General features: G+C 51.7%; 13 protein-coding genes across 13 annotated transcripts; 8 read left to right on the top strand and 5 right to left on the bottom strand.

Annotated features, from left to right (window-relative positions):
- Position 1: 1 nt before the first annotated feature.
- On the top strand, positions 2-1,924 carry EDD37DRAFT_136974 (threonine dehydratase). The gene is made up of 2 exons (XM_062809506.1): positions 2-597; positions 703-1,924. Exons 1-2 carry the CDS (start codon positions 243-245, stop codon positions 1,551-1,553), a joined length of 1,206 nt encoding a protein of 401 aa, XP_062666793.1. The 5' UTR covers positions 2-242; the 3' UTR covers positions 1,554-1,924.
- On the bottom strand, positions 1,881-3,988 carry EDD37DRAFT_639266 (nitrogen permease regulator 2). The gene is made up of 3 exons (XM_062817155.1): positions 3,793-3,988; positions 1,976-3,739; positions 1,881-1,928 (listed from the first exon to the last, which is right to left on the bottom strand). Exons 1-2 carry the CDS (start codon positions 3,905-3,907, stop codon positions 2,295-2,297), a joined length of 1,560 nt encoding a protein of 519 aa, XP_062666794.1. The 5' UTR covers positions 3,908-3,988; the 3' UTR covers positions 1,881-1,928; positions 1,976-2,294.
- Positions 3,989-4,128: 140 nt separating this feature from the next.
- On the top strand, positions 4,129-6,665 carry EDD37DRAFT_137728 (major facilitator superfamily domain-containing protein). The gene is made up of 5 exons (XM_062809509.1): positions 4,129-4,691; positions 4,741-5,009; positions 5,065-6,048; positions 6,103-6,234; positions 6,287-6,665. The coding sequence occupies exons 1-5, from the start codon at positions 4,518-4,520 to the stop codon at positions 6,546-6,548; spliced, it is 1,821 nt and encodes a 606-aa protein (XP_062666795.1). The 5' UTR covers positions 4,129-4,517; the 3' UTR covers positions 6,549-6,665.
- On the top strand, positions 6,471-7,806 carry EDD37DRAFT_137725 (uncharacterized protein). Its single transcript, XM_062809508.1, has one exon. It carries the CDS (start codon positions 6,782-6,784, stop codon positions 7,796-7,798), a length of 1,017 nt encoding a protein of 338 aa, XP_062666796.1. The 5' UTR covers positions 6,471-6,781; the 3' UTR covers positions 7,799-7,806.
- A 461-nt stretch (positions 7,807-8,267) lies between these two features.
- On the top strand, positions 8,268-9,153 carry EDD37DRAFT_639271 (uncharacterized protein). Its single transcript, XM_062817156.1, has one exon. It carries the CDS (start codon positions 8,285-8,287, stop codon positions 8,975-8,977), a length of 693 nt encoding a protein of 230 aa, XP_062666797.1. The 5' UTR covers positions 8,268-8,284; the 3' UTR covers positions 8,978-9,153.
- On the top strand, positions 9,154-10,077 carry EDD37DRAFT_639274 (endoribonuclease L-PSP). Its single transcript, XM_062817157.1, has 5 exons — positions 9,154-9,452; positions 9,504-9,624; positions 9,684-9,757; positions 9,810-9,841; positions 9,891-10,077. Exons 1-4 carry the CDS (start codon positions 9,297-9,299, stop codon positions 9,837-9,839), a joined length of 381 nt encoding a protein of 126 aa, XP_062666798.1. The 5' UTR covers positions 9,154-9,296; the 3' UTR covers positions 9,840-9,841; positions 9,891-10,077.
- A 1,414-nt stretch (positions 10,078-11,491) lies between these two features.
- Positions 11,492-12,924, top strand: EDD37DRAFT_639276 (uncharacterized protein). The gene has a single exon (XM_062817158.1). The coding sequence runs from the start codon at positions 11,514-11,516 to the stop codon at positions 12,840-12,842; it is 1,329 nt and encodes a 442-aa protein (XP_062666799.1). The 5' UTR covers positions 11,492-11,513; the 3' UTR covers positions 12,843-12,924.
- Positions 12,925-13,031: 107 nt separating this feature from the next.
- On the bottom strand, positions 13,032-16,761 carry EDD37DRAFT_137804 (uncharacterized protein). The gene is made up of 2 exons (XM_062809511.1): positions 16,203-16,761; positions 13,032-16,148 (listed from the first exon to the last, which is right to left on the bottom strand). The coding sequence occupies exons 1-2, from the start codon at positions 16,578-16,580 to the stop codon at positions 13,221-13,223; spliced, it is 3,306 nt and encodes a 1,101-aa protein (XP_062666800.1). The 5' UTR covers positions 16,581-16,761; the 3' UTR covers positions 13,032-13,220.
- Positions 16,704-17,702, bottom strand: EDD37DRAFT_138201 (uncharacterized protein). The gene has a single exon (XM_062809514.1). The coding sequence runs from the start codon at positions 17,432-17,434 to the stop codon at positions 16,943-16,945; it is 492 nt and encodes a 163-aa protein (XP_062666801.1). The 5' UTR covers positions 17,435-17,702; the 3' UTR covers positions 16,704-16,942.
- Position 17,703: 1 nt separating this feature from the next.
- On the top strand, positions 17,704-18,819 carry EDD37DRAFT_137810 (uncharacterized protein). Its single transcript, XM_062809512.1, has 2 exons — positions 17,704-18,038; positions 18,093-18,819. Exons 1-2 carry the CDS (start codon positions 17,918-17,920, stop codon positions 18,701-18,703), a joined length of 732 nt encoding a protein of 243 aa, XP_062666802.1. The 5' UTR covers positions 17,704-17,917; the 3' UTR covers positions 18,704-18,819.
- EDD37DRAFT_137801 (saccharopine dehydrogenase) lies at positions 18,804-20,429 on the bottom strand. Its single transcript, XM_062809510.1, has 3 exons — positions 20,121-20,429; positions 19,883-20,071; positions 18,804-19,830 (listed from the first exon to the last, which is right to left on the bottom strand). Exons 1-3 carry the CDS (start codon positions 20,176-20,178, stop codon positions 18,935-18,937), a joined length of 1,143 nt encoding a protein of 380 aa, XP_062666803.1. The 5' UTR covers positions 20,179-20,429; the 3' UTR covers positions 18,804-18,934.
- Positions 20,430-20,432: 3 nt separating this feature from the next.
- Positions 20,433-21,921, top strand: EDD37DRAFT_138183 (septum formation protein). The gene has a single exon (XM_062809513.1). The coding sequence runs from the start codon at positions 20,682-20,684 to the stop codon at positions 21,510-21,512; it is 831 nt and encodes a 276-aa protein (XP_062666804.1). The 5' UTR covers positions 20,433-20,681; the 3' UTR covers positions 21,513-21,921.
- EDD37DRAFT_653230 (succinate dehydrogenase membrane anchor subunit) lies at positions 21,700-22,420 on the bottom strand (the record flags this gene model as incomplete). Its single annotated transcript, XM_062818538.1, has 2 exons — positions 21,700-21,946; positions 22,002-22,420. The coding sequence occupies 2 exons, from the start codon at positions 22,418-22,420 to the stop codon at positions 21,700-21,702; spliced, it is 666 nt and encodes a 221-aa protein (XP_062666805.1).
- Between the last annotated feature and the right edge of the window lies 1 nt (position 22,421).

The following is a 22,421-nucleotide window of genomic DNA, read 5'->3' on the forward strand; positions in this document are numbered from 1 at the left end:
TGACTGCCATATTGAACGTGCTCATCATATGTATATTGCTTGCTTGCTTTCCTGATTTGATGCCGCCCATCCTTCACTTTGCTTAAGTCTGCATCGCGATAGGAGTTGAGCCCCACAAGAAAAAGCCTTGACGAATCTATCTTTCAACTCGATTATATCAAGCCATCTGGTAAAGCATCTACGACATTGCTCGTACTTAGGTCGTCAGTCCATCCACCAGCTCATTGAGAATTGAATAGAGGATGGCCGACCCATCAACATGTCCGCCCCTGATCCCTTCATCAATCGCCACCGCGTACCAGAAAATCACGCCGTACATACACAAAACACCCGTGATAACCTCCAGTAGTCTCGATGCTATTGCCTCATCACCCAATCCTGCAGCGTTCTTGTCTGAGAATCCGCCGACGTTTGAGGAGACTGCGGCCAGTGTCAACCGCGAGACGACGCCCAGGTTCAGGCTGCACTTCAAATGTGAGAATTTTCAGAGGATCGGGGCGTTCAAGGCGAGGGGCGGGTTTCACGCCGTTACGAGGTTGATTGATGAGATGGGGGTTGAAGAGGTTAGGAGACGGGGAGTCGTCACGCATAGTAGTGGTATGTTATGTCCCGTTGTTATGTCTCGTTCGTCATGTGTTGTGCGTCGGTATTAGATGTTATACGACTCATATCGTATTTTCAGTGGTGCTGATCCTGAGCTAGGAAACCACGCACAAGCACTCGCCCTAGCGGCCTCAACATTCAATATCCCGTCGTACATCGTGATGCCGAAGATCAGCACGCCCTCGAAAATCGCGGGCACGAAACTATATACTTCGAACGTGATCTTTTCTGGTTCGACGTCTCAGGAACGAGAGGCCGTTGTAGCAGATGTGATCGAAGAGCACGGCGCGATTCTGGTCCCGCCATATGATCACCCTGATATCATTCTGGGACAGGGCACTGTTGGTTTAGAGCTTGAGGAGCAGATCGGGAACAGCAAGCTTGACGCAGTGATGACGCCTCTTGGTGGAGGTGGGTTGTTATCTGGTGTTGCGACGTGGTTCAGTGATAAAGAGACGTTAGTCTTTGGTGCGGAACCGAGTTTTCAGGGCGGAGATGATGGACGGCGCGGACTGCTTGAGGGGAAGAGGATTGAGCATGTTTCTACGTTGACTATTGCTGATGGACTTAGGACGCCTGTTGGATTCAGGAATTGGGAAGTTCTGAGTGATAGACGGAAATTGGAGGGTGTGTTTGCCGTGAGCGAGGAGCAGATTAAGATGGCGATGAGGTTGGTGTTGGAGAGGCTAAAAGTCGTGGTTGAACCGAGTGGGTGTGTGCCGTTGGCTGTTGTGCTGTTCAACCAGGAGTTTAGGGAGATGGTTGCTCAAAAACAGATTGGGATGGAGAAGGATGGGTGGGATATAGGGATTGTGTTCAGTGGTGGGAATACTACTGTCAAGGCTATATCGAAGTTGTTTGGCGAGGACGAGGCCGAGGATGATGGTAAGAGGGAGGCGGCAAAGGTTGCGATGGATGGAGGGACGAAGGTCGAGGATGTTGCTGGGTAGATAGATGAGGTCGATCCGTACTGCCTATGGTAAAGAAAGTGAGGCCGGGGAATAGATGAGAAGGATATTCTGAACTTGAGCAGTGAGACTGGAGATATGAGAGTCTAGACGACAGGTTCAGCAGAGGCCCTGACAATGACGTGCAGCTTCAACCAGCGATTGATTGTTCTAGGGTGTCGTTTGATCTCGATAATGTTGGCTATCATGGACAACAAGGCTGTGATCGAGCGGGGGAAACTCCATTCGAGGCTAGTTTCCGCTCTCAACCCAATTCTCGTCCGCGTTACACCGCCAAGCACCGCCCATCCAAGCCAAGCTTTTTGCTCTACCATACCGAAAAAAACGAAAAAAAGAAGACCGAAAACGGTAAATGAGCTATAAATGATCAGAAAAGTTATATACGCGGCATGAACGAGACATACAGGAGTGGGGTTCGAACCCACGCTTCCTTACGGAAAGCAGAGGATTTTAAGCAATATAATGACTTAAATCTGCCGCCTTAAACCACTCGGCCATCCTCCCCTGCGACGCTCGCGCGTCAAATTAGGTCAAAATTTCGCATACACAGTATATGAAATGTCTAGTTTAGGACGCCTAAAATGACGTCTTTCGAGGCCCTTTTAGGCATGGTCCAACGAAAGTTTCCCCCCTTCACGGCGTCGAAACGTCTCGAGTTCTGTATCGGCGGTCATCTTCAAGGCAGATCCTCTACAGAGGGAACTGCGACACGGATGATTACTGCTACCTGCAGATTATGACTGCCTCACCGATATCTCGACTCTTCAGCCGGTCGATCAATTCCTTTTCACTGATTTCGAGCTCGGTGCAAATCTCATCAAAGCAATGGCTCCCGTCGAGAAACTCGATAATCCTCGCGTTAAGATGACGATCACTGTCGCCCTTCCCAGACGCATCTCGAAAATGCTTCTTCTTGCCCCGAGACGACTCCTCAGTCAGGTTTCGTTCGCTCGACATGCTCTTTGTGAGCTGCTCGGTACCGTTCTCAGCATGGTAACCATGTGTTGCAGTGGCCTTATTCGTCCTGATGGCGTATCGATGCACACGATACAAAAACCCTTTTATGACCCCGAAGGTGATAAATCGGCGCATGTCGATATTGGCGAGCATGTTGGTGTTCTGGGCGTACCATTCTCGTACGGTCTGACCTTGCCTCAGATTGGCGAACAGCTGAACAATTCCCACTCCATCAATTGGATCACCCTTGCCCGTCAGTGGCCAGATGTCCTCGTCTTGCAAAGTTGCCAATGTGAGTCCGCTTGTCCTTCGGTCGGTCGCACTGTCGATAATGGCTTCTTCTTGTGCGGAAGGAGCAAATGCTGTGTTGACATATCGAGCACATTCTTTCTGCATCTCAACATCCTTGGTGATCATGTTGGAGAATTCAGCTGTCGGCGCGTAGATTGCGTTGAAGCCGAATATGTCGAGGAGTAGAACACATCCGTAGAACAATAGATGTTTGATGCATTTCTTGGTGAGTTTGACATCGGCGTCTGCCAGCATGGCGATTCTTTTGACGCTGTTGACTCCGTTGATATATGGTATTATTCGGAGCAGGGTCAAGTCCCAGTTCTCGTCTACCATTGTCTCAATCCTCACCGTGAACAAGGGTACGTGCCATGGCATTACACTGGCAGGGTTTGGCAAAGTGGGAAATAGCTTGATGTTCAGGGTGTTCAATTCGTCGATGGGTATCATACATTCACAGTAGTTATTCAAATCTTCCATCAGCATTTCGCACAGACTGTATATCTTGCCGGAATTCGGTGGTGCAGTATCATCACTCAGAAACCTTGACTGCTCTTCGAGACTGCGCATCAAGTGTGCCAATTTCTTGACGACGGACTTGTAAGACGTAACATCTGTAGTAGAGGGGTCGCCCAACACCAGGGCAAAATTGAAAATAAATTCATTCCGTGGATAGTGTGGAGATGTCAAACAAATAGGATGAGATAGGACCAACGTAGGTGGTGTGTTGGGTGTGAGAGGAGGCGGCGACAACGATATCAGGTTTCCACACAGAGACTGGCGAGGGATCAAGAAGCGCGATATGGTAGAGAAGGACAGGAGGGGAGTTGATGAAGAGGTCGAGGTAGGGCCATTGGAGGCGGCAAGTTCGGAGGTCGTCAGAATCGAGTCCTCGGGCACTTGGTGAAGGATCTTGGGGCCTGCAAACTTATCAGATGATGTACTGCAGAGTGAATGGTAGAGTATCAAGCACCTTCCTGAGGATCAAACTTGCTGTAGAAGATGGCCTTGATTGACATTGTGTCTGCCCGCAAACTACCCAACTTCAGGCTCTCGGGTATGCGACATGTTCCAGCTGAGAGTCGCATACGTCACTCGCTGGCCGTATCGCGGTCAAAAGCCTCATGGAAAGCCATGTGAGAGTCTAACATTGATTCCGAGGACGAGCATTGAAGGGTGTTTTCATTCTCGGACATTTTGAGACCGAGCGCGACCTCGATTCCGCACTCTAGAAAAATGACGTCGAGGACAGGGGTGATAGGGGCTTCTTCCGCCATTGCAGGCCTCTTATCCGCTCATAACGTTGACCAAGTGCAATCTGACAAAGCTACTCGCAGAATTTGATACATTCCGCCTTCATCCTATCGACTCTTAGTTCCAAGTACTACTTCCAAATACGTCCGACAACCAGAAACCTTCAGATTCAAGAATGACTATTCGTCGGCACAAACCCGGAAAATGAATCGTCTGTACTGCCGTAACAGCAGCCCCCTTGTTTCGATCCATCCAAAGTCCTCTCTGGTAGGTTTTTCGCTCTTTGACACTGGCGCAGCATCTGAAGATGAGCACAATGTGGCCGAGACCTCCGGTAGGGAAGCAAGCTTTGCAGGCATATATATTAGGCGAGATGCTGGCCATTGATGCTACTTACCAAACACAAGCAATAGCAGAACAGCTACAGAAGATACAATAGCAAGCATGGACCCGCTTAGCAGAGATCTCATTCGTGCCGAAGTTGATGCCAATGTCAACCGATCAGACACACTATCATACATTGCCACGCATGGTCCCGACATTGAGAGAGACTGGTCACATTCAACCCCATCTGCACCACAGACCAGATCCCACAATCAACTAACTCACGCGGACACGGTATGACTTTCCACTATTGGTTTAGGACTATGACTGATGCTCTTTCCAGTATGCAACGTACAAGTCCCAACAGTCTCAACGTGGACTGCACCCTGTCGAGGTGGATCGGATCAGCCGACAACGAACGCAGCATCAACAAATACTTGGCCGTCGACCGTCTGCAGGTACACGACGACGATCAACTGCCACCGTCACCACAGTTACAACACTCGGAGCAGGTAAACCCCTTCCTCCGATCGACGACAAAGAGGAGTTCATCGTCGAGTTTGATGGAGTTGATGACCCAGAACATCCGCAGAACTGGGCTTTTGGGACAAAGTATAAACACACCTTGTCCGTTGCCTGTTAGAGTCTAATGTTGACCTCTTCATAGAATCATCATGTCCATCATCCTCTCATATATCACCTTCTTGGCGTCCTTCGCTTCAGCCATCTACTCACCCGCCATCGGTCAAGTATCGCACGAGTTTCACGTCAGTACCGAAGTCGGCGTCCTGGGACTCTCATTGTACGTACTGGGCTTCGCCTTTGGCCCTATCCTTTGGGGACCCTTGTCAGAGATTCTGGGTCGCAAGAACCCTCTACTAGTCGCCATGTTCGGGTTTTCGCTATTTGCCGTGGCTGCCGCAACCGCGAAGGACTACCAGACCCTCATGCTCACCCGATTTTTCAGTGGCTTCTTCGCCGCCGGCCCACTTGCGATAGTGCCTGCCTGCTTTGCCGATATGTACGACGACAGCCAGCGTGGCATTGCGATCACCGCGTTCGCTATGGCGGTCTTCGTTGGCCCATTCGCAAGTCCTTTTACGGGGGGCTTCATCACAGAGAGCCACCTCCATTGGCGTTGGACCATGTACATTGCTAGCATCATGGGCTGGCTCGGCACTTTCTTGATGCTGTTCACGCACGAGACGTACCCTCCGACCATTCTCGTCACAAAGGCTGGTCACATCAGGCGCGAGACCAAGAACTTTGCCATCCATGCCAAGCAGGAGGAGATCGAAGTTGACATGGCCGAACTGATCAACAACAACTTTATGCGGCCTATTCGACTCTTATGCACCGAGCCCATTGTCTTCCTTATCACCTTGTATATGTCATTCATCTACGGCCTGATATATCTGTTTCTGAGCGCCTACCCACTCATTTTTTCGGGTGTCCACGGCATGAGCCTCGGTGTTGGTGGATTGCCGTTCATTGGGCTCATTATAGGCCAGCTGTGCGGCGGCATTTATATCATGATCGACCAGATACAGTACAAGAAGAAACTACAAAGGAATCATGGCGTGCAAATTCCAGAGTGGCGCCTTCCGCCGGCCATTGTTGGCGCCGTCTGCTTCAGTATTGGGCTCTTCTGGTGAGCCTTCCTTCCTCCGGGAGAGCTTCCCTGTGCTGATATCTCCTCTTTTAGGTTAGGATGGACAGGCTTCTCCAAAGACATCCACTGGATGGCTCCTACAGCCAGCGGCGTCGTGACCGGCTTTGGCGTCTTGTGCATATTCCTGCAGTGCTTCAACTACCTAATCGATACATACCTCATGTTGTAAGTTGGCACAGTTGTTGGCTTTTCGAACCTAGCTAATACTCTGCTCCAGTGCCGCATCAGCCATCGCGGCGAATTCACTGCTTCGATCCTTCTTTGGTGCAGGTTTTCCTCTCTTTGCCACTCAGACGTTCAACAACTTGGGCATTCAGTGGGCCGGCACACTGCTTGGATGCCTTGCTGCTGTCATGATACCCATTCCGGTCGTCTTCTACCTCTATGGTCACAAGATCAGGTCATGGAGCAATATCTCCAAGACTACGGAACAGGAAGAAGAGAACAAGGCCAGTTTGGAAAAGAAGATGGAGGTTTAGAACGAGCATATAACGGGATTGGAGCTGGTAGGTTTAAAGGCACTGTGGCATGCGATGGGCCTTCGAGAGTCGAACTCTGTTTGCTAGGAATAACTGCATCCCCTCTATCTCAGCTATCTGAAGACAGCAGCGAGGCTGAATGGCTCTAATGCATAATGAGTGACGGAGATCTGTGCTTCACTTCTACCATTTGCACTGAGGTTTGTTGAAGACTATGATTGTTTACTGTCATCATGCCCAACAGTGGGCTTCACTCATCGTCTCAGGCAGTGATATCGACCGTCACAACAAATGGACATAAATATCTTTCAGATCAGCCTGAAGCTTTCTTCTTCCACACTTTACCAACACTACCACCACCATCATCATCGATATCCTTGTCTGATTCTCACAGTCAACATCCTGCAATCCAGGTATCAAGACCTGCGGCTTTCTGCACCATGCCTTTGCCTTTTCCTTTCCACACCATCGACACCAATGCGACATCCTTTGGGCAGTACTTGAGAGATCAAATGTCAAATCCAGGATACGTTGAATACTCGTACACAAGAACCAGTCCACACTCTCTGCCCCACTACTCCCGCCCTTCGGAGAGTAGATACCCACCACCCTCAAGCTCACGAAGATACTCACCACCCCCGAGCTCACGAAGATACGCTTCACCACCAAGATCACGCAGATACTCTCCGCCTCCCACCACCAGAGCTTCAAGACCATACTCACCACCACCCGTCTCAAGAAGCACACGACGACACTCACCACCCCGAAGCACAAGAGGCACACAACGATATCCATCACCCCCAAGCTCGGTAAGCTCAAGAGTATGGACACTACCCAGCTCAAGCGGCTCACGACGACACTCACCACCCGCAAGATCAAGAAGATCCTCACCACCTCCAAGCTTCAGAAGAGGTCCGTCTTCGAGATATCGCGAATCCTCCTTCGACAACCGTGGCGGCCCGTACATGTCTGGAGGACTAGGGCGTTCGCCACCACCACCCACAAGACCATCACGAAGACCATCGCCACCCCCAAGCTTCACAAGAGGCTCGTCTTCGAGATATCGCGACTCTTTCGACACCCACAACACTGCGTATATGTCAGGAGGCTCAGGCAGACCGCCAAGTAGGGACGAGTATTCATGCTGTGCTGATGACTATTCATGCTGTGCGGATGATTACTCAAGCATGTCTTGTCAGGAGCTTGATGATAGACTCGAAGCACTCCGGAGGAGGCTGGGGAGACTCTAAAGTGGATGATGTTGATCAACGCAGTATGAAACATCTCGAACAAACATAGTAAAACCGGGCTTCCACACGGATGCCAGATGTACTGACCGTGGAACAGACCGCCACAGCTGAACGATGTATTGGGTTTGCTGCGATGGGTACCGGAAAGCCTGCCCTCAGGTTGACCGCAGACAGACTGGAATGTTGCACGAAGGACTTTTTGATCAAGTGGAAGGGCTGCCGATTGGGCGAAACGGAATGGAGAAGGTTTCCAGGGTGCTGCCATCGACTGTGAATTGTGCTGAATGGAATTTCATTGGTTGCTGGGAAGATGGCTGCATTGTACCGCTGGTGTAACATGGCTTTGGGCAAAGTTTTGTGGTACATCAGATCAGGATCAGCTATGAGTGTGAAGAGTACTTAATCTCCTGTAACAACTAGCATAGGACAATCCGTACCTCAACGGTGCTCATGCTCGGTTCATTCTTTGTCACTTCGCTCTCCAACATGGCTGACGATGAGTGGTATTATGGACGTCGACGAGTCCCGGTCACCAGAGGCTGGGGCCCGTGTAAGAGAACTCACTGGGTTCCTACCAATGAATATTATTCCGGCCGGAATCCACGACGAGTCCAAGCATTCTTTAGAGCGGTGGGCATCGACCCGGATGCTCAATTCGAGAGACACAGAATACCCATTATATACCTCGACGACGACGACCAGGTCCCCATGCAATATGCAGGCTTCAGGGAGCGCGGGCCAGGAGATCCGAACTGGCGGTACTACCCTGAAGGTGGAGGGAATGGTGCGCTCCCTGGGCAGAACCCGATGCCTTACGACGCGAGGAATCCAATCATAGCTGAGGCTCTGCAACAGAGGGAGGAGACGAGGGCACAACAGCATAGAGACAACATCAACCAAATCACCCAGCAGATCAATGTGATCGATGGTCGATATAGGGACCATATCAACACGTATGAGGACAACATGCGAGGTGGCATTGTTGACCCTGGAGGACGTCTCGGTGACCTACGTAATGAGATCTCGCTGCACGAACGTTTGGAAAGGTTCCGCGAGGACGATAACAGGAGACATGCTCGGGTAGTCGAAGATGATATTATTCGGCAGCATGAACGGGATATGAGGAGATGCCACCATCACCATCATCACCACCACCACAGAAGGTGCAGTGGATGGTGAAGCTCGGCTGGATTTGATCCTGTAATCAGGTAGTGTTGAGTTGAGGTTGTTTGATGATTAGAATGACTGATGAGAAAATATCCACGTACCAGACTACACCTTTCGATATCTGATTTCGGATTTGTTGAAGTCTTCTCGGTGCGGCCGACAGTGACCCTGTCGCTCTTCTCCGTCAGAGGGCGTGAGTATCCGTCTATCTTACTTTATATATCCACCAACTGTGTCCACCTCAACTCGCATTCAAAAAGCCGTTGGGATCCTTCTTCTTTCTGATCATTCGAAACTGTCAATTGTCCAGCTACACGTTTAACTCACAACAATGGCACCCAAACAACCCATCACCTCCGAAAAGGGCATCAAGTCTCCTTTGTTCAGTCAAGCCATCGTCCACAATGGAACTGTCTACTGCTCTGGAAACGTCGGTATTGACCCGTCAACCATGAAGGTCGTTGAAGGCTCTGTGGCAGACCGAACGGTAACATCAACCTCCAACGTGGTAATGTGATTAGCGACTAAAACGCAATAGACACAAGTCTTCGAGAACATCAAGAATGTCCTCGAGGAGGCCGGAAGCAGTCTCCAAAACATCGTCAAGATGAACATCTACTTGACGGATATGGCCGACTATGCTGCTATGAACAACGTCTGTGCGTACAACCCATCCTCATCCGGAGTAACCACATTCCAGTCTACTGACCGAAAGCAGTCCTCGCAACCATCCCGGATCCCAAGCCAGCACGTACCTGCGTCTGCGTCAAGGAACTCCCAGGCAAGACCGATGTACGTTCCCCTCAGCTAGAGTTTCCAAATCGAAAATGCTAACCTTCGTCAGGTCGAGATTGAAGTCATCGCACATCTGTGAGGGCATGTCAAAAGCCACTGATGAACGAATTCACCGACTAACTCTTGCCAGGAATGAGGAATCGGCGTCCAAGCTCTAGAACAAAAGTGCCACCACTATCATGTCTCTGGTCGTTCGGAACTTTTAAGAAAGGCTCTCCAATGAGTCTTGCCAACTCTTTGCTTGAAGACGAGTCTACAAAAGCAACGGTAGCGGCACAATCAACAACAATGACAAAATATATGCTTATCAACGCAAACGGGCTTCCAACAACGCTTTCATTGTTCCTTTTGCCGTTTCGTGCCTCTCATACTGCATTCATCCATCAGTCCCAATGCCCACAATATATGGCCCCCTATGTCTCTTGCGAGTTTTGCTTTCGTTCTCGGTTTATGCTTGATCTCCTCCTTCTCACCCTGTCGAAGACTCGAAGTGTCCCTTACATTTTGTGCTGAGGCTTACGTACTCTCTCGCTGAAACATGTCGGACTTACCCATAGCTAAACGGCTCACAAGAGCCTCGCCATACAGGAGAACGAGCCCACCAGACTCCGCTACGACAGCAACAGTATCCGGCAGGCCAGGCACGCCGACACGAAAATCGTATGCTGGTCGAACACCTCGCAAGGTGCTGAAGAAGAAGAACGCACAGTCCGCCAAAACCAAGAAAACGGTCACCTTCTCGCCAGAGGAACCCAGTGCGGCAGACGATAAAGGAGCCAGGGAGACTACACCGACGCCTGCTGAACAGACTGGCGATGTTACTTCTCCCTCTACTCATAGTTCCGAGGAGACTACCTCTTCGCGCTCCATTAGGTCTTCTCGGCTTTCTTCGAGCCCGACAGCCTCACGTCCTGTGACCCCACTTCGAGGTTTGCACCAGGCTCCTACGATCAGAGCCAACCCGACACGATCGTCTTCAGCCACGGGCGCGGCATCACCAAGTAATTCGTCTAGCCTTGGTTCCGTACGGACGCCTCCGCTGAACCGTTCGCCGCGGACTCCCACACCAAAGCGCCCTGCTGGAGAAGATAACGCAAGTCCTTCTCCCAAACGCCGGCGATCAAGCAACTCATTTCGCCCACCCTCCGCTGAGTCGGATCAGTCAACAAGTGCCAATGAAGAACGACAAGCGGAACAACCTGAGGACCAAAGCAGAAGATATTTCACAACCCACGACGCCGACAAGATCTTGGATGGGGTAGCGATGAACCCGAGGCCATTGAAACTGGATGAGATAACGGCTGTCTTCTGCCGCTTGCAAGAAAGAAGCTTCAACTTCGCCCTGCAGTATTTCAGCTTCCATCTGACAGATGAGGAGAAAGCTGCCTGGCCTATGCATGCCTTCGGAGACAAGTATCGCTCCCTCTTTTTGATCACTCAATATCTTGCCGACGCCAGCCACTGCGGATGGCGCGACTTCTTCACGAAACCAGAACACCGCCAATCACTCATCCACGGCATCTTGGGCGAATGGTTCAAGCAGCGCATCTTCAAGATCCCAGGGTTTGGTCTGCCTGGAACCGCCATCGACTCTTTACAAGCCATCGACCACAAGTATATGCACTACGACGGCATTGTCCGCAACAAACAAAGGGCAGCATACCTCGAATCGGCACCGTGGAAAATGGATGGTACCCCAAACACGTACGCTGAAAGCGTCGAGGCTGCTTCGATCCAGCTGGCGAGACAATTGATGAAGCAAATCAGGCCGCTCCTCCCGGCAGGAAATGATGTCCGTATGCAACTTTTCAAGTCTCTCGTTGAGCTGATCAAGCTCATGGCCGGCGTGTCAACTTCGATCCGCATGGCCGGCATCGACGGGACTATCGTGCGTTTTGCACCACACGTTCCCAGAGGCACAGAACTCTGCGAGGATCAAAAAGACGACTATATCTGCGTTAATGCCCCTTACTGCCAGATGACTCGACCGGCACGAGGTCCAAGAAGACTAGAAATCAAAATGACGTGCTGGGGCCGACTCGAGGCCGTCAAGCCTCGTGGACCCGATCGTCTTGACATGGAGACTTTCCAACGCAACAAGCAGAAAGTGCTGCCCGAAGGCACGGAATTCAGGTGGGAAGACTACGAAGACCAAATCTTCCCTGTCCTACCCGCCGATCAACAGAAGACTCCTGAGCTTGCGGCCGCTGCCGCTGCTGCCACTCCTCAACCAGACGGAACAGAATGGGGCCGCCAGCTCGCAGAATGGACTGCAACGGGGGTCAAGAACCACAAGTACCCCAACATTGATACGGATACATACGGCAACGAGGCTCCCAAGCCCGAGCGCGGCTCCTTCGTAACGTACTACCCTCGTGTAGCACCACCAAACGTCTACTGCGCATGGGCTCCAGCCAGGCGTCCAAGAATACAATTCCCAGATCTGGGCAATAACAACGACGCTACAGTCCATGGGAGTCTAGCCGAAGCCGTCGACGCCGCCCGTCGGGCCCAAGGCCTGACCACCATCATCCAGGACTTTGGGGTTACCAGTATCAACACGATCAGGTACTACCGACCTCTCGAATGGATTGCCGCGCTGAGTCTCGGCGCTGGCGCCCTTGCGGCGGCTCATCATCACGGTCTCATACCGACGTCGACAAACGATATATCCGAAATGGCCACCCATTTCAAGGCCAGTCTGGGCCAGTCTGTGTCTGAGGCCCAGCGTCACGTCAATGGTCTTGCTTCATGGCTCAAGCACGCTCCAACCAAGGGCTTCAGGGCCGTAGAACAGCTCGCTGCATCCGCTGCATCGGCGTTGATCCCGACAGCAGCCACCGCAAGTACATTTACCTTGACTGCCACGGTGACAGACTGGACGACGACGACGGTACCCGGGCCGCTGTCCGCGACTCCCATGATCCTGGCAGAGCTCGTCGGGGCAGATAATATCGACGGCGTGTACCCTATGTACGCTGAGACTGTCTCACCTGATGACCCAGACTACGACTGGGTTCAGGAGAACCTGGCCAGGGATGCCGCTGTCGCACGGGCACGAGCGATGCAGATTGCAGTTTAGGCTAGTCGTAGAGCGTTGGCATGTAGCGGGGATAGTTGATCAGTGGTGGGTCATGTTTGAATGCTTGAAGATCAATCTCAATACTGCAGGACGCGTCATATTACCTCTACATAAGTCAACTGAGCACACACTTCTCCTGAAGGGCCATTTCTAGAGACCATTGTTCCAGTCGGCCAAAGTCCTTGAGTGAGCACCAGCCCTAGACCGTAGGCATACGCACAACATCTTCTGATCCCACAAATCCAATATCCAGGAGCTCATTAACTTTTCGATGTCTTCATCCAAGAAGCCAAAACCTGCTCACTCGCTGCATGTTCACATAGTAAATGTCTGACCAATCTCAGACGTGCAAACATCCCAGACACCGAATCCGCTCCCTCACTTATGACCGTACTGCTCAAGAACCTTGTTCACGAGACCTTCCATCGTAGCGACTTCTTTCTGAACCTTCAACCAACCGACCTCCGCGCGCGCCGCCTCCATCCTCGCTTTCTCCATGGCCTTCTCGGCATCTCTAGCAGCGCTGACGACTTCCACCATACATTTTGAAAGCTGTATGAGATGCTTCTTACGCTGAGTATCAATCTCGACATGCGCGAGGTCAAGCAGGGCGTGTGTCAGGGTTGTCGCATTCGAAAGAGATGGTGTCACCGGAGTTGTTGGAGATTGAGCTGACAGCACAGGCAAAGGCGATGACTTGACTTCAGGATGTGGATCCGGTGGGACAGTTGCGGTGAACGGAGTCGTAGGGCTGATGAAAGGATTCGGAATTGCTTTGCGTGTACCTCTTCTGTTAGGATTATGAAACAAGCGATTGGGCTCAGCGCGCTCTGTGCCTGACTGGGCCGATGTCAACGGATTCGCCGATTTGTTCTCTGGTACTGGTTTGCGACGCACAGAGCCTTGGCTGCCAGCACTGTTGGTGTGCATAGTTGACTCTGTCGAACGCTTATGAAAGAGCCCTCTGATATTGGAAATTACCTTCCTGCTGCTTGACGACGGCGTATAGGAAGGTTTTCCCCAGACCTTTTGAGCCTTGGAGGAATCCGTATGGGGACTGACGCTTTGAGCAAACGTCTTCACATTGTTGGGTTTCTGAATAGTCTCCGGCCGAATTCCATACGCCTTGGAAGCTTGTTGTGGGAAGAAGTTGACCGATAGAGTTGGAGCCGGGGGTGAAACCACAATTGGTGGTGGCTTGGGTTTCCTCGAGGAATTTCGAGGTGGAAAGGTCATACTTGGTGCAGCTTCTTGCACAACATGCCCGGAGCTATCGACGTTGTTGCCAAGAGCCACGCCCGAGAGCTTTTCTTGTTTGGCGCTCACGTCGTTGGGTTCTTGGAACAGCCAAGGTGCAACTTCTTTGCTTGGTGGAGCGTGGCTAACTATTGTTGAAGGCCTTGAAGGAACAGATGCCGGACTTGCAGTGCGTTTGACTGCTACGCCATCGGTCTGAGAACAGTCTATCCCTTTGCGTTGACGACGTGTTGGTGAGTCGGGGCAAATGTTGAGGTCAGCAAAATCCTTGCCAGGCCAGTCGCCTTTGGCGCAAGCAGGGCTGCTCCGATATTCAGACGATACTCGACGTGATGCTTCCCAATTGGCCAGACTTGTCTTCGATTCGACGACTGACGTGGTTTCCCACACCACATCACTACCTGGTAATTCTGCAGGTGCACTTTCCGCGGCGGTCTTGTTGTTCCCGAGCAGGCCGTGAGAGTCTTCATCTTCTTCGAAGTTCTTGAACGGAGCTGGAGACCGATCTGTGAGGCTTCTTGCGAATGACAACGGGCGTGTAAAGATGGCACTTGAGCGTCGAACCTCTGCTTTCACATGTGGAGCCTCACGAAGACTCGGTGCACTTGTCTTGTGTTTGATACCAAGATTGATGTCGCGAGCTGCCAAAGGACTGCCTCCTGTTTCATTGCCCAGGAGGATACGACTAGCCGAGTCCGCGATGCGTAGTGTTGGTCCATCCATGTGGCGATTGCCGAGTTGTTTGACTCGATATCCACCGAATGCATCGTAGCCGTGCACTGTGAGCCCTGAGTCGTCGCTTCCGATGATTGACTCATCATCGGTCGGAGCAGGCGTGGATAGCACTTCTTGAACATCGAGGTAATGCTCATGTGCAGTGTGCACGTGTTGCATGCCCTCGTCGTTGCCATTTGCGTCACCTGCACCCAGTGGAGTAGGTCTTCGAGCTTCGTCCGCATTTTCACTCTTGTCGCTGTTGTCGATGATATCAACCGGCAGATGTGGTACATCTTGCTGGCTCAAGGCCACCATCAAGTCGTCCGATTCTGACTCTGGATGAAGCATGTGGCTTGGTACCGGAAGTGAACTTTCACGGAATGTCTTTCTGCACACGTCACCCTGATATCTGTATGCATGGGGAACGGGTAGTCTATTGGCGTCTCCGGTCTTGTGCGTTGAATCACGTCCGGGGTGCCTCTCTGAATCGTGGTTGAGTTGAGCAGTGTCTCGCCGTCTGATCAATGGGGACGGAATAGTGTACGGTGACCCACGAGGCGTCACTCCAAGGCGGCCACGAGAATTCGAACGTACGGGACCACCTGCTGTGGTGTGACTGAACTTCCGCACAGGGGGTGATGGTAAGCTTTCACGAATGGAGCCCAATTGATTGTAGTCGTCGGGCTTCTTTTCGCCGGAGTCCCATGTTCTCTGGCCTACGGAGGGACGCAGACGCAATCTTGACGTCTTTGTTTGCCGTATGACAGGAACGTCGTTATAGCGAGCAAGGGACTGAAGCATTGAATCGCGTGGCTTTGGAAGTTGGCTCGAGGATAAGGGACGAGTAGAAGTGACGACCGACACAGACTGTGCCTCACTGCCAGGGACACTGGGCGCAGCCTTTTCATAGCTCGTCGTAGACTCAAACTCATCGACATGATTCTTTTTATCTGGCTCCACGTTTCCCTTCTCCTTGTCGTCCAGGTGCAGTCCTCGCATGCCTTCGATGAAGCTTTCACCCAGGCTAGGCTTGACTGGCGATTGCGAATGCTCAAACACGGGCATCTCATCATGTTTTGAGGGTTCGATTGTCGGCCATTCTTCTTCTTTTACGGGACCTCCGTCTGGCGGCGACACTGAGCGTCGAAGCGGACGTTCTTGACAGTCGATGAGAGATCTTCGAACAGGAGATTTGACCTTGACCGTCGCTATGGGAAGGCTGGGCAATGGCTTATCCTTCGGGCTAGTACTAGGGCTGGAACGGTCGATAGGATCGTGTTTCTGAGGTGGGAGTCTGACCTCTCCACCATCTGCGGCAAATCGTGATCGAATCTGAAATTCTGGATTTAGTGGTAGGGTCACATGGAAATGGGCTACATGGCTTACAATGAGTTTTCGAGGGGTGCCCTGTGGAACGGCGTCTGTATTGAGCTCCATCTTCTTGCGCTCCCTCGAGAAGCTCGGCTTCTCTCTCAGTTTTGAAAACCTCAAACGCTTTGAGGAACCGCCAACCCAACCTCGTCTCTTCTCCTTACGATCTGCAGCGTTTGGTGATTCAAACAATGGTACAATCATGGGTGTAATTGGACTGGCTGTATTTCGTGTCGAGTTCGAGGAAATGACAGAGTCAGGGTTGAGCTTAGGCTGATCAGTATGAGAATGACTTTGAGGAGTTCTTTCCCTGGTGCGAAGACCCGTTGGCCTCAAAGGCCGAGGGAAGATGGCGCTGTCAGGAGATTCAAAAGGCTCTCTCCGAGCAGACATGTTTTGATGACAATGACGAGTCAAGCCATTGATACTCTGAGAAGGATTTGGTTTGATCTTTTTTGATTGAACCGCCCGTTCGAAGTGAAGTGGTGTATTTGTTTTGGAGGTGCGGCGAAAAGACTTTCAGTCACTGCTCGAATAGCGGTGGGCAGTCTTCCAAAAGAGGTGCGGTAGAACAGCCTTGTTGTCACATTAAGTCTTCGCGATATCATCATCATCAACAGCCCTTGTTCTTTTGGTACTCGTCCACTCAAATACGGCATGGCTTGGACGTCCTCAATTGTTGTTAGGACTCAGCGTGCATAGAATGAACCATTGGCGACAGTCCCTCCATGCTAGGAGAGGTATTGATCGACGTATCAATCATTATCATCATTGCCGGAATTCTGTCCCTTTCCAGATTCCTGTTTGAGCTTACTGGCTTCGTATTGCTCCATGTTTCGGCCCCTCCATTGTTGTCCTCCCAAATCGTCATCCCTCAGTCTTCCAGCCTCATCCATTTGGATTCCTTGATCGTCGGCCAACGCTTCCAGCCTCCGTTGCTCAAGTAACATGTCCTTGAGGTAATCAGCGGTCTTGCCGAGCATGACTTGTTCACTACGTTCTTGGCCCATGGCCCCCGGAACCATGTGCGATAACTCGGTGAAGCGCTCCCGGATGGCGGTTCTACGCTTGTTCTCAGCATCTTTGTGGTTGAAGTTCTTTTGGGAAGCCGTCAGTCGAGGTTTAGACACCTTGGAGGACTTCTTTGCAGAACTGGTCTTTCTGGTTGTACTGTTCTGTTGAGATTCGGACACTTCTGACGACCCTCGAGACGACGGAGCCGATTCAGTTGCATCTTCATTTGACATTCTGAACGCCTTTTCACCCTGGGTTCTGGAGACAGTGAGTGACGTTGGCGTGCGTCGAAGATCGACTGATGACTGCTCCAAACAAGAGGTCTGCACAGGTCAGAAGTGCAAGGTCCAATGGAGGTATCAACCCCTTCAGGTGAATTGTACAGCAATCGTTAACGAGAGTGTCGATGTGAGAGAGTTGGAAAGAATGACAAAGAATTGACTAGATGTTACAGCAAGAGACACAGGGAGAAGAGTGACACCAACCAGGTGGTGGTGCGTGGTCTCCAACGAGACCCTGAAAATAAGTGACGTGCATTTTGTTCTTTTGTTTCCGCATCTTGGAGATTCATCCCGCAGTTTCTTCCACCATCAGACCATCATCCGGTGCTTCCACCTCACAGAAGCGTTTTATGTCAAACACACTACTCTAACATGTTCCCTTGAATCTACCGGAGTTATCAAAGCTAAGTCTCCTTCGTCTCTGCAACCCAAACAATGAGCAGATCAAGGCCCCTCCAGGGCGCCTGCAACTGCGGCCGAAATCACTATGCCATCGTCGTCCCCGAAAATGCTAAAGAACAGGCCCAAGTCTTCTTCGATGACAGCAGTGAGAGCAGTGAGTAAAGTCCAGTCTAAGCCTCCCGGTCAACAGTGCTCAAAGATGTCTCAGGACGGAGTCAAGCAACGCCATTGACAGCATGGCTCAGGGTGCCATTGACGTGGTACTCATCCTCAACTCAAGCATTCTTCCCCGATGAGACGCACTCCTCCATCAGACGCACCTTCAGCCCTTTACACACTCCTCATACCCAGCGAATCTTTTGCGGATACTGTGGAACGCATCTCTCCTTCTGGTCCGAACAGCCTCCTTCCGAAGCAGACTTTCTGAACATCACTTTGGGTAGTCTCGTGAACGACGATATTCGTGCACTTCAAGACCTGGAGTTGGTTCCTGGAGATTTCGACCCGGATGATGTACGGCCCTCACAGACTACCACCGAACAAGCTCCAGCTACGCAGCGGGACGATCAAAACCTCACCCGGACGGGACACAATGGGCAGTCTGGAGACCTGTCATGGTTTGAAGAGATGTTGGATGGTAGCAGACTTGGCCGGACCCACAACATCAGAAGAGGCGTGGGCGTCAGCTCTGACGGTAATACCAGAGTAGAGTGGGAAGTCTCGGAATACGTGGACGACGGAACGGCAGATGCACACCAGACTGGGTCAAAACGCAAGATTGGTGACATCGGGAATGATGATGAGAAAATGGAAGACTAGCGTTGTCGACCTTCAAAAGTGAAGGTTCGCAGCGCGTGGTTCCAGAGCATCGCGCAGGAGTTTAGAGGCCAAAGTCAGCTGGCTGTTACGGACACAGGGAACAATGCACAGACAGGGAGGCAACAGCAAGTTGTATGTACATGACCACGAGGAACAATATGAACAAGCATCACAGCTTTCTATCCCGTCACTCTATCATCGAACACTTATGGGTATCTTCTTCTTCAATGTTCATGCAGACCCAGTCACCTTCTGCCAAGCACCCCTCAGTGTCTCCGGCAGAGTTCCGACCTTGGTGCTGAAGAGCTCTTCCGCTTGCTGCCATACCCTCGTCGTCTTGCGGTCCTTGAGAGAAATCAGACTCGGCAACAGCGCCTGGCTGAAAGCCTCACTAGCCTCGCGGGGCAGTAAGCTGGGAAGATGATCTATCGAGATCACAGACAGAGGAGGATTCTCGTAGCCAGGGACCGGTAACGTCGGGTTCGAGAAAGTGCTGTTTTCCGTGTATATCGGGACCGGGTTATGAGGATTCGTCGTGTCACACGACACGTCGCATACGACCGAGAGCTTGCGCTTCGGCGACGACAGGGACTCTTTGTTGATGAATGGAGGGATTGGGTCGGAGAGGTATATACAGTTGACGAAGATGTCGGACTCGACAATCTCGCTGAATGGTCCGCCCTTGGCCGTCTCCGCGATATCCCACTTGATGATGTTCTCGTCAGGGATACCCGCTTGTGTGCACAGGTCGACGGCACCTCTGCCGCAACGGCCAAGCGCACCGATGACCAGGACTGTAGGCTTGCGTCCCGCGATCTTTTCTCCTTCACTTATCTTCGCGCGGACGTCGTCGAGCAGGAGGTCTTGGTTGGCGTAGCTGGAGACACTGGGCATGGGCTTTGCGGAGGGGTTCTTGAGCTGGTGGGCCCAAGCCTCGACGGCGAGAGCGGCGCCGGCATAGCCTGCGTGATATCCAAAAGCTGCGACACGGCGGCCTATTTCGTCTTGGAGGAACTCGAGGTCGAGGAGAGTGCCGCCGCCTTGGGGGAAGCGTGACAAAACATCTTGCCAACCGCCTTGGCCTTTGTAGCAATGTGCGAACTGGACGTGGGTGTGCTTGAGGGCGACTGTTTCGGTCAGCGACTGAGTTCGTTTCTGGAGAGTGTGACAAGAACATACACTTGTCCTCTGGTAGCTCCTTGAGACCAATTATGACATGGTCTGTAGGAGCGTCCACCCAAGATCCTTCGGGCACGAGAGTAGCACCGACTTCTTCGAACTCGGAGTCCTCAAAGATTCTGACAGGACTTCTTTCGACGTTCACTTTGTAGCCAGCATCGATGAGAGCCTTGGTCGTCGTGGGAGTCACTGCGCTGCATCAGTGGTAGGTCTCGTGGACAGAAGTGATGCAACATACGAGCAGACCTATGCTCCAGAGCCTTGGACTCTGAGCGGAGATGTAAGGTGGTCGCCATGTTGATCTGACTTTCTTTCGACTGTGTATTATACCAACGATACCAAGCCTGTTCAACCAGTCGGATGTGCCTCAAATACTTCGATTGAATGTTTGAGCTAGGAGTCAGTTCCGCCCTGCGCTCAACTGCGATTGCGGACGAACTTTTTCTCCACACGGAACTTTTTCTGCCCACCGCCAAAAACAGGCATTACGCATCCCATCTCCGCATCGTCTGTCAACGTACCTGACAATCTTTGGCGGATCTTGCTGCAGCAACTGATGCAGAGAGAGGCGGAAGGACCTTTATATATCGCTGGATGATACTGAATTCAATCCGGAACCTGGTCGATTTGCGCGCCCAAGAAGTTACCTAATATTCTGGTTTCACATGTGTCGTTGGATGACGACGCTAATCTCGTAAACACTCCTGGGTATCAGTGGGGATGTTGTAAACGTGCCTTGAATCCAACGGTACCTGACTAACTAAAGGCCTTTTATTGATGCCAGCCACCTCACCCAGCAATGGCAAATTCAAACAGCGCCGGGACACCAACTGGTGCACCACCCTCATATGAAGCGCTTTCTGTCCCTCCCAAAGAGCCTCAACCTGGTGCTCCGCCGCGCCGCCTTCGACCACCACCGCCACTAGAATTGCCCGCATTGAACCTGCTGCGTGGTAAGCGAGTCATTCTTGCATCGCAGTCACCCCGAAGGAAACAACTACTGGCGCAAATCGGTCTGACGAACATCGAAATCATCCCGTCCAAATTCGAGGAGAACCTGCCAAAGACCGTATCACCGTTCGAATATGTCCTTGCGACCGCAACTCAAAAGGCGCTAGCCGTCTACAAGCAAGAACTGGACAATGAAGAAAAAGGCGAGCCAGGCATAATCATAGCAGCGGATACAGTAGTGGTCAGCAGTATGGGAGAGATTCTCGAAAAGCCCCGAAGCGAGGTGAATCACATGCAGATGCTGCAGTCGTTACGAGATACAGGTCTGCACCGCGTTTACACCGCAGTCACTGTCATATGTCCGCTTTCAAGTGCGAGGGACCCAGGGTACGCGATGGAAGCTGGAACGGAGGAGACAGTCGTCAAATTTGATTCAGAAGTCTCGGACGAGTTGCTGCTGGCTTACGTTAGGACAAGGGAAGGTGCGGACAAGGCCGGTGGATATGGCATACAGGGGACTGGAGCGATTCTGGTCGAGAGAATAGAGGGAAGCTTCGATAATGTGGTTGGATTGCCGCTAAGGACTACTCTGAAGATGATCGAAAAGGTGGTGGCAAAGGCTGATGATGACGAGAACCTGGGTGAAGAGGAAGATCTGCTCGAGGAAGAGGATGAATGATGCGCTTCAACGATAGACGGTTTGTCAGTGCGTTGGGTGGCGTTCTAGGCAGTCGGCTCGGTTACATCCGGGCCTGTGAAGAATCTCTGAAATAAAAGGTCGCTTGATCATTTGGTATCAGTCGCGAAACTCTTGTGCCCTCGTGTGTCATATACAGATTGGCTCCCCAGGAACCCAAACGGTCCACCTATTTCAAATGCTTGAGCTTGCCGTCGTGTCCGAGTGAAGAGAGCGAGTCCGTCTTCCCGATAGTAGCATCATTGCTCTCACCAGCATGCCATAATCTCTTGACCGCCTCGGTAACCCCAACGTCGTTCGTCTCGAACTCGTAGAATCCAATACCGACAATCAAGGTCGCCAAGTTGAGCGCCCACATGAAAGCCTTTCGCAATTGCGGGTGTTTATGGATGGGGATATAGTCGATGACAATTGATCTAGGCGCATTAGTTGTGCTCGACTTGCTTCGTTGACTGCGCAACAAGGACTTACTGAAAACCAATATGGGAGTGCACGATAATGCCGAAGATCAACAAAGCATCCAAAGTCGGGTTGATAGAACCGGCAGCGAAAGGAGCCATTGTCAAGGGCACAAGGGCTGCGGACATGAGACGTTCCGCGGTCCAGTGGTAGCTGCCATGGAGAGGGTTGGGCTTCGGCACGGGCGCCGGCTCATTGACACCTCCTTCTATGATTTGAGGACCTGCTGGTAGAATGTTTCTCTGTGATGAGGTGGAGAAGGGCGCGTATCGAGCTGCTGCTGACCATGATGGAACGAGCAATTGCTTTGGTAGTACGGTCGGAGCGGGTCGGAGGAGACGAAGAGGTTGGGTCGTGGTAGAGAAAGTTCGTGTAGATGAGGAAAGCAGCCGGACTTGCCGAAGCATGGTGGTTCTTGAGGCCGCTGCCATC

This window comes from Exophiala viscosa (assembly GCF_022695815.1).
Source record: "Exophiala viscosa unplaced genomic scaffold EDD37scaffold_11, whole genome shotgun sequence".
Classification (NCBI taxonomy): domain Eukaryota; kingdom Fungi; phylum Ascomycota; class Eurotiomycetes; order Chaetothyriales; family Herpotrichiellaceae; genus Exophiala; species Exophiala viscosa.